The sequence below is a fragment of the Salminus brasiliensis genome, chromosome 18, assembly GCF_030463535.1.
Source record: "Salminus brasiliensis chromosome 18, fSalBra1.hap2, whole genome shotgun sequence".
Taxonomy (NCBI): Eukaryota; Metazoa; Chordata; class Actinopteri; order Characiformes; family Bryconidae; genus Salminus; species Salminus brasiliensis.
The window spans coordinates 28,237,274-28,247,106 of NC_132895.1; the positions used below are offsets into that span (position 1 = coordinate 28,237,274).

Genomic DNA, 9,833 nt, shown 5'->3' on the forward strand with positions numbered 1-9,833 from the left:
ATTGCTTCATTTATAGCTTCAGTGATTTCATATACAGTACATTGCGACTGTGCTGCCACGTGTTTACTTTTGTAGATTTTAGTGCATCTCTCACATCTCTCAAATTGGCACACTTTTTTACCACAGTCTGCTGTGTCTTATGAAACACATAAGCACTTAATGTCAACAGGTGCTCACAAGTGCACAAATGCAGTGTGAATCATTGCTAAGGATTTCTTGCAAAAACATCAGTCAACAGTGAAAACATCATGATGAAACAATGATGATTAAAGTACGCAATATTTAAAAAAATGTTTTGACATGGTATTTATAGGCGTCCATTTCTGAAAATGTGATATGCCATGTACCAAACAGCTACATAAAGCTGGCACAACAAATTTAGACCATTTAAATGTTTTTATTGGAGCTTTTATTTGAGCTTACACATTCAGTCTGTATCAGGTGGTACAAATGCAGAGTAAAAAAAAATATTAAAAAAACGTTGCTCTTGGTTTGAAATGCAATCATCTGTGCTATGTTTGGACCCAATAGAGCAAGTCTTGTAAAGATATGTGCCTATGCAGAGTCATACAAGCCTGTGTATATTTTTGTAAAAATGTATTAATTTACACTTACCGAACACTTTATTAGGAACACTATGCTAATTCTAGGTGGGTATTCTTTTTGCTTTCGAAAGAGCTACGTTTGGCTACGTTTTCTAGTCTTCAGTTGTCCTATTTTGGTGAGCCTGTGCCAAGTGCGGTCTTAGCTTTCTAAATGACAAGTGAAACTCGACAGGGTCCTCTGTCGGTGTAGTCCATCCTCCACAAGGTTTGATATGTTTGACATTATGTGCATTCTGAGATGCTTTTCTGCTCATAAACATACAGAGTGGTTATCGTTACCGTAGCCTTTCTTTCAGCTTTTCTGTCGAACTAGTCTGGCCATTCTCTGTTGACCTTTCTTATCAAGACATTTCTGCCTGCAGAATTATTTTCTCAATTTTAATAGTTGATGTTAACATTACTGAACCTCCTGCCCCATATCTAGATGATTTTGTGCATTGCACTGCTGCCATATGTCTGGCTTATTGTTACATAATTATATGATTGAGTGGGTATGTAGTTGTTCATAAAAAAGTGCTCTGTATATACCTCATATGGCTTTTTATTTCCTAAAATAAACCAAAAAAGCTGGTGTTATGTAATGAACTACAGTCCCAAGCAACAGCCTTGATGACAGTCAGTAATTCTACAGTGTACAATAGTAAAATATAATATTTTGTACTTTTATCAAATTCTTAGTACCCCAGGATGTATGTGCTGTTGTTTTCCACAATGGCCTGACAGCATGGATTCATATGTTTTTACTCCGCTCTGTCTTCATTCAGAGGTTAACAAAGCAAAAACACAAAATTTGCTTAATTTTGCACAGTCACATGCAATCCTCTAACTTGCAACACCATCTCCATCAGAGCTTTAGGTGTTTTTAGAGCTTTTGTTCCTTTAGGACAACCTGTTTCCTGTCTTCCTCCATCAGAACATCTCCCCTGTGGCAGCTGAAGCAAAACACAAAGTGAGGCAACTCAAATATTTGCTAATATTTTGCTACTGCTGTGAAGTTTTGAAAATCAGTGTGCTCTTGGTAAGCCATACCCTTTGCAACTCTGCATCTGCTCAATGGTCTCCGGCAACACTTTCCCAAAAGTCTCAGGGAGAAACATGTTGGCTAAGGAAGAGCCAATGGTGAGGCTTCCCATCAGAATGTATGGAAGATACTTACTATAAGTACCTGCAGGAAAAGAAAAAGTACATTGAATGAAAGAAGCTTTTGAATGAGTTATAAAATAATTGTAAAAATATTTTAGTTAGTAATATCCTGTCCAAATATAATAGCAGGATTCAGCTTACTCGTGTCATCTAGATTTGCTAGGAGATTAATTAGGTAAAATACCCCGTATTTCCTACAATTTTGATTGTTGCACAAAAACCTCTCTAAATGGCAACTTTACAGGAGAAGGGAAAAAACTTGTCAGGGACATTGGACACAATTTAAAAAAACAACTGTAAGAGTTCAGTCCACACTGCCGGTCACCAGCAGGGGGCCAAGGCGGTGTAGTAAGAAAGCAGATGGGAGCAGCTCTAAAAACTCAATTTCCCAGAAGCCACAGCGCTAATCACAGCTGATCAGACACACCTGCTGGGCTCTGCATAAAAGCTCTTCCAAACAGTGGCTCAGTGCTGCACCTTTGTAGAGGGGCAGACGGTAAACTGGTAAAGAGAAAACTAAGAACAAAAGAGGAAAGAAGGAAAAGACAAAGAAAACTAAGAACAAAAGAAAAAGGGAAGAAAGACAAGACAAGACAAGTGAATTTTTAATTAGGAAGGAAGCTATGTTTAAACTGTGAGCTAAACCAAGGGCTCAGCTTACCGCCTTAAAGTTTACTTTTTTCTGTTAACAAATATTTCATTTATTGTGGCCTTTTGTTTGAGTAAGTCCCAAAACTTCTTGGAATGGCTTTCCCACTTTTTTCACATCTCCACTGTAATGCAGTGGTAACACACTACCCTTTGGTTCAGTGGGTTGCTGGTTCGAACCTGGTTTCCAGCAGTCTAAGCAAAACACACCCAATAATCCTTGTTCACCTTTCTGAATTTTCTTTCTCTCAGTTTATTTATTCATCTCCCTGTTTAAAATAAGTAAATTAACCAGGAGCTTTGCTTTTGGGTCCACCACCCCCCATCCGGCAACAATAACAGTATTCTGTTAAAAGTAGAAACATATTTTGAGAGATGAGGGTTTTCCATGATAGTAACATTTGAATTCTTTCTTATTTTTGCTACCTGTATTGTTTTAGCTGAGAAGAACAACATTGCCAAAAATATCTTGGCAAGTTCTATAAATATAAATGTAGTCTTTTTGAATAGTGCAAAACAAGAAAACCTTTAGAATAAGAATTTCCACAGAAGATTTATCTGAACAATAACTTACAAAAAAATTCTTATTTCACTGAAGAACAACAATCTAGATATATGGAATTCATTTAAGATATCTGTTGTTGCCAGTATATCATTTGTTTTGTGAATAACACTAAAAACAATAGGGTTTCAACCTAAGAAACATTCAATGGAAGTTGTTCATGTTGTCAGTGCCTGGACCCCTTGTTGCCTTTAAGCAAGGCTTCATATTCTTAGTAAACAAATTGCCAGCTTACCTAAGAATATAATGTAAGGTGCAGTGATGCTTCCGATACGGGCAGCTGAAGAGCACATTCCCATTCCCAGGTTTCTGAGCACAGTGGGGTAAATCTCTGCCGTGTAAATGTAGACCACAGTGAAGGACATGGTGAAGCCAAATTTGCCAGCCATTTCTAAAGCCAGTGCCAGTGTACTGAGATCTGTGAAAGAGGTTTAAGAATGATTTACTCACATCATTGATCTTGGATCTACATTGAAATGACATATGAAGACCCCTTCCAAGAATGCATTCAGCTACATGCACCCATTGCTGACACAGATGTGCAAATGCACACACAAAGCTTATCTGGTCCCTGTAGAGAAGTAATGCCAGTAGAATAGGTCTCTTTGAAGCAGATAAACATTAACCTACTGGAACCATGCCTAATGCCAGGGGCGGGGTTAGAGGGGTACAAAGCCTTCTCTGGACAGCAGAGACTCCAACTAAGCAGGATAAACACTTTAATACCCTTGTTTTTGAAAAACCTTGAGCGAGCAGGTGTCCCAATACTTTTTTAAAGTTATTGCAGCTAGCGATGAGCACAGGGAGGACAAGGCTACAGTAATTGTGCTTTGTAATTAAATACAAAAAACATAATTTAAGTATGTAAAAACTTTTACAGTCATTCTATTACACTTCCAAGAGAAATTAAATTAATTTGATTTTATACACTTTTATACTTTTTAAAGATTGCAATAACCATACATTCCCAGTATAGTATGGTTTGTCTGGTTCTTTTACCCATGGGTCATGTGCCTAAAACTGTAAAAGTAAGACACCATACTTACGCTCAGGGATCAACTGGATCAAGAGTAGGAATCCTCCACCTATACTGAGGAATCCTGAGAGAAGTGGTCTTCTTGGACACGTCTTCAGAAGCAAAGTGGCAATGATATAAGCAGGCACTTCAGCAACAGCTGATAAAAAGCAATTCAGGAATGGATTGCCTAAAAGATTGGATGTGTTCAAGGACAATCCAAAATATCCAATATTGATGGCCATCCTGTGAAAACACAAAAATGTGAAGTCATATATGTATATGTATATCATATATGTATGGTTGATGTGTCACAAAAAAACATATACATCTAAATCAGGGAATTCTTTACAATGAGTCTGTAGAGGTGACTAAATGTTTGCATTTGATTTCCTGAAGTGGTGTATATGCATTCTACCTCAGGTAGCATATAGAAATAACCTAAACTACCTAAATTAGCACATCTGTTTGCACACACTTGTTCTAGGAATGATGCAGCGTATTACTTACCATAACAGCAAACACATGAAGGTGGTACAACGTATATTGCTGGTCTTGACAACATCGATCATACTGTACTTTTTCCTAGGTGCTGGCGTCGTGTTGCCCTAAGAAACAGAGAGAAATATTTTTGCACATTTTCATGATGGAAATATAAAAACCTATGAGATTCCATATTTGGAAGCAAACAAATCTAACTTTTAAACAAAGGGGTGAAACCTCTGATGGCTTGAAGATAATGTCTGGTGCTATGACTTTGTTTTTCTTTGCAGCGTCTTTCACTATAGATTCAGCTTCTTCTACTCTGCCCTGAGAGATCAGCCATCGAGGCGACTCTGGAATAAACCTGTAAAATACAAAGAGTTTAGAATCATACTTTAAACTCCAGGTTCCATTGTTCATCTTGGACAGGTGTTTAAAGACAAACTTGCAAATCAATCCTTTATCTGAACCAATTAGAACAGACAAATGCAATTTCAAATCAATGTTTCCCAATTCCCGTATCCTGTAAACACAAAGGTAACAATGTCAAAATAAAGGTGTGAGTGATGCCACAGAAAAACCCCGTTGTGGTTCCTTGAATAACAATTTTTGTAAAAGGTGAGTAAAAAAAAAAATCACATTGGTAAAATACATTTCCATCAAGTGTCAGTTTGATAGGTTGCCTTTTAAAATGTTTTCTTTGCTGCTACTTACCACCATAATGGGATGTACACCAGTGTTAGTGCTGATAGGACCCTGAGCAAAGTTCGCCAGTCTCTGATTGCAAAGGCAATCCATGGCAACACCATGTACCCAACACAATAGTGAAGAAAGGCTCCCAAAGTGGTAAAGAGAACACGCAAGGATGTACTTAGCACCTCAGTACCTGTAGAAATAATCACAAGTAAATGTTACTTTTACCTTTTTTTGTAATGTACCATTTTGAAGAGGAGATATGTAGCCTGGTTCAGGTTTAAGTGTGAACTTGTGGGATGTCATACTAGGTAATGAGTAGAATATAAGTATTCATCAACTTGGGGTCAAAATTATACATACAGGGTCAATTTCTTTAATTGAAAATAATACATAATTTGGCAAATGTCGTTTAGCAATACCTTGACCAGACAGTGTTTTTTTTTTTTTTTTTTTTTTTTGTAGCCATCAACAAGCTTCAGGCAGAATGTTAGTTGGATACTTAACTCCTGGCAGAATTGAGGTTTAATTAAAGTCTATATATTTATAATAGGGTTCAGGGCAGGGCTGTCCAAAAATGCAGTTACCTTGCTTTATCCATTTCACAACCTTTAAATGTTTGATTTATGTTTAGAGTCAATGTCATGATGCTACCACCACAATGCCTAACAATCAGTACAGCTTGAACCCCTCCAAACATACCTCTTGATCACTGTGGCCAAACAACTTCACTTTTATGTGATCTGACCAAAAAAAAACTCAGAAAGCCTTTTATTTGTCTGTATGGTCAGCTGCAAACTTTATTCAAACTTAAAGGCGTTGATTTTGGAGTAAAGGCTTCATGCTTGGACTGCAGCCTCTCAGTAAATCTTATGCAGTATGCATGTGTGTGTGCACCATTTGTTTTAAATGTAATGTGTTGTTGCTCATTTTGACTCAAAATAACAGGTAAAAAAAATCATTGAAAGCACAATACTGCCATGAGATTAATATCAACTTCCAACCACAACTAAAGCCGCATCCTGAGATGACAGTTGAAAAAAATTAAATTTAGGAGGCATGCTTACCAAGAACAAATGCTGTGATGTACAGGGACACCTGGAAGGCCCCTACAAAGAAATACAGGATGCAGAAAACCAGCCAGGACTGGGAGAACGACTGCACAAAGATGATGAGAGACTCTAATGCCAGAGATGCGAAAAGAACCTTTTTTCTTCCAAACCTTGAACAAAGATGATTGTATTAATGAAGCAAATGGATAATACATTTATATTTTACTAAACACACATGAGTATGTCTAGTTTTTACATATGTAACTTAAACATTCTGCATAATTATCAACATGTGATGATGATTAACCCTTTACATGTTTAATCAGACATCATGAAACTAAACAAGTGTTCCTAAGTGTGAACAGCAGATGGCGCCATTTTTTAAACTTTTTATATCCAACATTTATATCCAGCACGTTTCCATTAGGACTAATTATTAGCATTTATACTGTCAAAGAAATCATTAACCTATTAACCTATGTTTTCTTTAGTGAAGTTACTAGTATGAAAGTGTGTCAAATAGGTTGAAAGTACAAATGACGTGTCCGGTACCTGTCAGATAGCTGTCCTGAGACGAGGGATCCCAACAAATAGCCCATGTATAACGTTGAGGAGGCAAATGGAACTCTCCACTCTCTTTCACACACCAAGTCCCACTGCAGACAGGACGCAGACGTTATGTTCACTTTAACTTGGAATTTTTTGCTCCAAATAACCCATACTGAAATCTAATATATGGTCAAATATTATTATTATTATTATTATTATTATTATTATTATTGTTGTTGTTGTTATTATAGTATGCATATTCATGATACTTAATGTTCATACTGTCAATATTGGCAGATTTGACAAACGAATTTCCTAATATGGCAATGTATAGATATGTTAACGTATGCCTTATGTTAGTATATATGGACTTCCCTTATTTCCAGCATATATTTTTACATATTGAAATGATATGATTGATATGGCAACTTATTTGAAATTGACTATCATTTGTCATAATCATAATGACTATATTTCAACCAAGTACAAATATAAAACCTTATGTCCAAAATGGCACATTTACAGGAGAAGGGAAAACCTTAACTTCCAGTAGAAGCCGGTATAAAAATATTTGATTCCAAGTAATTTTGGAGCATTTCTATTGGTCCATTCAACATGGTCTCACCGGTCAATCAAATAATATGTGTATAATGTGTATAAAGTAATATGTATATAAAATGTATATAATTTAAAAAGTGATATACTTTTAAATGCAATATTATTCAAATAATATATATTTATTAAAGTAAGTATTTATGATCTACACCATATGTCCAAATGTTTGTGGACTATAAGTTGTATCCATTGCTGGCACAGATGCGCATGCACACACACAAAGCTTTTTTTTTTCTCTCTTTAGAGAAGTACTTTTGGTAGAATAGGACACTCTGGAGTACATAAATGGGGATGTACTAGCACCATGCCTAAAGCCAGGCATGGGCTAGAGGGGTATAAGCAGTGGAACTGTTTTGCATCCAATACTTTAGGAATGAGGTGGGATGGTGATCATCCAACATCCTGACCTTACTAACGCTCTTGTTGCTGAATGCAGTTCAATCAAATACAATCACAGCAATACTCCATCTAGTAGAAAGAATCTAGTAGAAAGATGCTACTCTAACAAACAGCATGCTCTCACCTCAGAGACAATTGTAGAGTGGTAGACATCTGTACTGTATTTCCATCCTTCTATGCACCGCTCCTTGGCAATGTCTGTGAAGTTCACATTGGCAAAGTTGTACCCTTCATTTGCGAAGTGTTGTATTGTGTCCAGACTGTATCTCCAGCATTTGCTCTGCTCCAGCTTGCCATTTACATCCTCAATGGGAATGCTGGCCTTGATCCACTCCTCACTCAGATTCCCATCTAGGACCTGGCAGTGGTGTGAAGGGGAGGCGCCAGCAAACACAATGTAGAAGCTATGGAAGCCAGTGGAGATGTAGATGGCATTCAGAAGCAGGAAGATTATAATGAAGAAAGGGCCTTTTTGACCAAGGAAGGCTGTGTCCTCTTCGTAATCTCCCATTGTAGTGAAGTCGAGTCTGAGGTGTGTTCAGAAAGGAGGCAGTTGAAAGTTAGGCCTCCTATGGTTACACAACCAGGCGGGATTGAAAAGCTCCACCTTGTAGGCTTGTAGATCTTGAGGCTTTCTCTGACCTCCTTGACTCATGGACAAGCCAAGGGGCCCTCCACGAGTGTTGCCCCCAGTGTTGCTTACCTTTTTTTCCCTTCTTATTCTTTGTACAGACACCAGACGTGCTCACATCATCTATACACAAAAATTGTCAGAAATGAGAAAGCTTCTGGCATGTTGTTCACAATCCATAAACCCACAAGTTCACGAAAATCTGCACCTTAACAAAGCAACTCCTCAACGCAGAATTCTTTGTGATGCAAAGACCCAAAAGAATTACACGTGCTTGCAATGTGAATGGCTTTAGTGGCATTAAACTCCACAGCACACACTCAAAGGCAAGGGAGCTTACCAGCACTCTAAGGAGCAGAGATTAGCAACATTTTTAGCCGGTAGTTCAAACATTCCCAACCATTTCTTTCACATTTTCCACACTTTTCCAGCTAATGTCTGGTAAAATCGTTGGTAAAGAAATGTGAAATTTTAAATTACAGTATTTTATAAATAAATACAATGTTGCTAAACCATTCAGAACATTTAACCTGGGTTTTGCATCATGGTTTCAGTAAGATCTGTGTTTATAATATCAAAACAAAAAGCTTAAGAACCAAGAAAAACTTTTATATTAACTATTATAGAGTTCAAATTTACTTTTGTTACTAAAATAAAGTGTCCAGTATAACTTACTTGTTTTGACTTGGCCTGGTGTTTGGTGTTCTGATCTGTGTGAGCTTGTAACAAGCTCTGCAGTGGTCCATGAGCTAAATAACAGTTCACCAGTGATTGATGACACAATCTTTCCTGAAGTAGTTAATTCAGAATAGCCCTACTCAGAGTGGACATTGTCTTAGTGATGCAGTGACAAGATTAACCCCTGGCATTCAACTGACCTGAATAACTTAAAAAAGCTAATCAGTTTGCACTAAGCAATGTAAAATACCTCAAATATCTGCTAAATGTATTGAATTCATTGACAAAACATTGAATTCTTAATTGATCAAATTTTCTTATATATTTGTCCAAATAATCTCTTTATTTTCCTTTCGTACAAACAGAGAACTATTTGAAGTGGTCATTTGTAGATGTTTAATAAACTCTTTACAGTGTATCAGTAACATGTCAGCAGCATATCAGTGCAGCAGCTGAAGCATCTAAATACGTGATGAATTACTGACTGATTTTACTATTGATATCCTTATCCTGGCCCTAATTCTAACCTTAACCTCAACCCAAAACCTAATCCTGGCCCCTTAATCTGATCCAGTTAAGCTTCAGTTGCAGACTGGATGATCACTGATTTCTCTGGTGAATATCTACAGATTTGAACCTGGAAGTGAAATCAGTAGAAGTTGTAGAGGTTATTGATATGTCACTGAGAGTCTGATCAGAGACTGATCAGTGTTTATTTGATCTAGAAAGGACCACTCCAAATAAGGTGTCACATATAGAT

General features: G+C 37.1%; 1 protein-coding gene across 1 annotated transcript; it reads right to left on the minus strand.

Annotated features, from left to right (window-relative positions):
* Positions 1-377: 377 nt before the first annotated feature.
* LOC140538966 (solute carrier family 22 member 4-like) lies at positions 378-9,137 on the minus strand. The gene is made up of 11 exons (XM_072661534.1): positions 9,071-9,137; positions 7,889-8,518; positions 6,754-6,857; positions 6,217-6,371; positions 5,171-5,342; positions 4,694-4,820; positions 4,484-4,581; positions 4,005-4,219; positions 3,194-3,376; positions 1,635-1,770; positions 378-1,537 (listed from the first exon to the last, which is right to left on the minus strand). The coding sequence occupies exons 2-11, from the start codon at positions 8,273-8,275 to the stop codon at positions 1,468-1,470; spliced, it is 1,647 nt and encodes a 548-aa protein (XP_072517635.1). The 5' UTR covers positions 8,276-8,518; positions 9,071-9,137; the 3' UTR covers positions 378-1,467.
* Between the last annotated feature and the right edge of the window lie 696 nt (positions 9,138-9,833).

Coding starts and splice junctions, on each gene's coding strand:
- LOC140538966 (XM_072661534.1), bottom strand. CDS start 8,275: ATGGGAGATTACGAAGAGGACACAGCCTTCCTTGGTCAAAAAGGCCCT. Junction 4,821..5,170: donor GTGTACATCCCATTATGGTG/GTAAGTAGCAGC, acceptor TGTATTTTACAG/GTTTATTCCAGAGTCGCCTC. Junction 3,377..4,004: donor GATCCAGTTGATCCCTGAGC/GTAAGTATGGTG, acceptor CCTCTTTCACAG/ATCTCAGTACACTGGCACTG.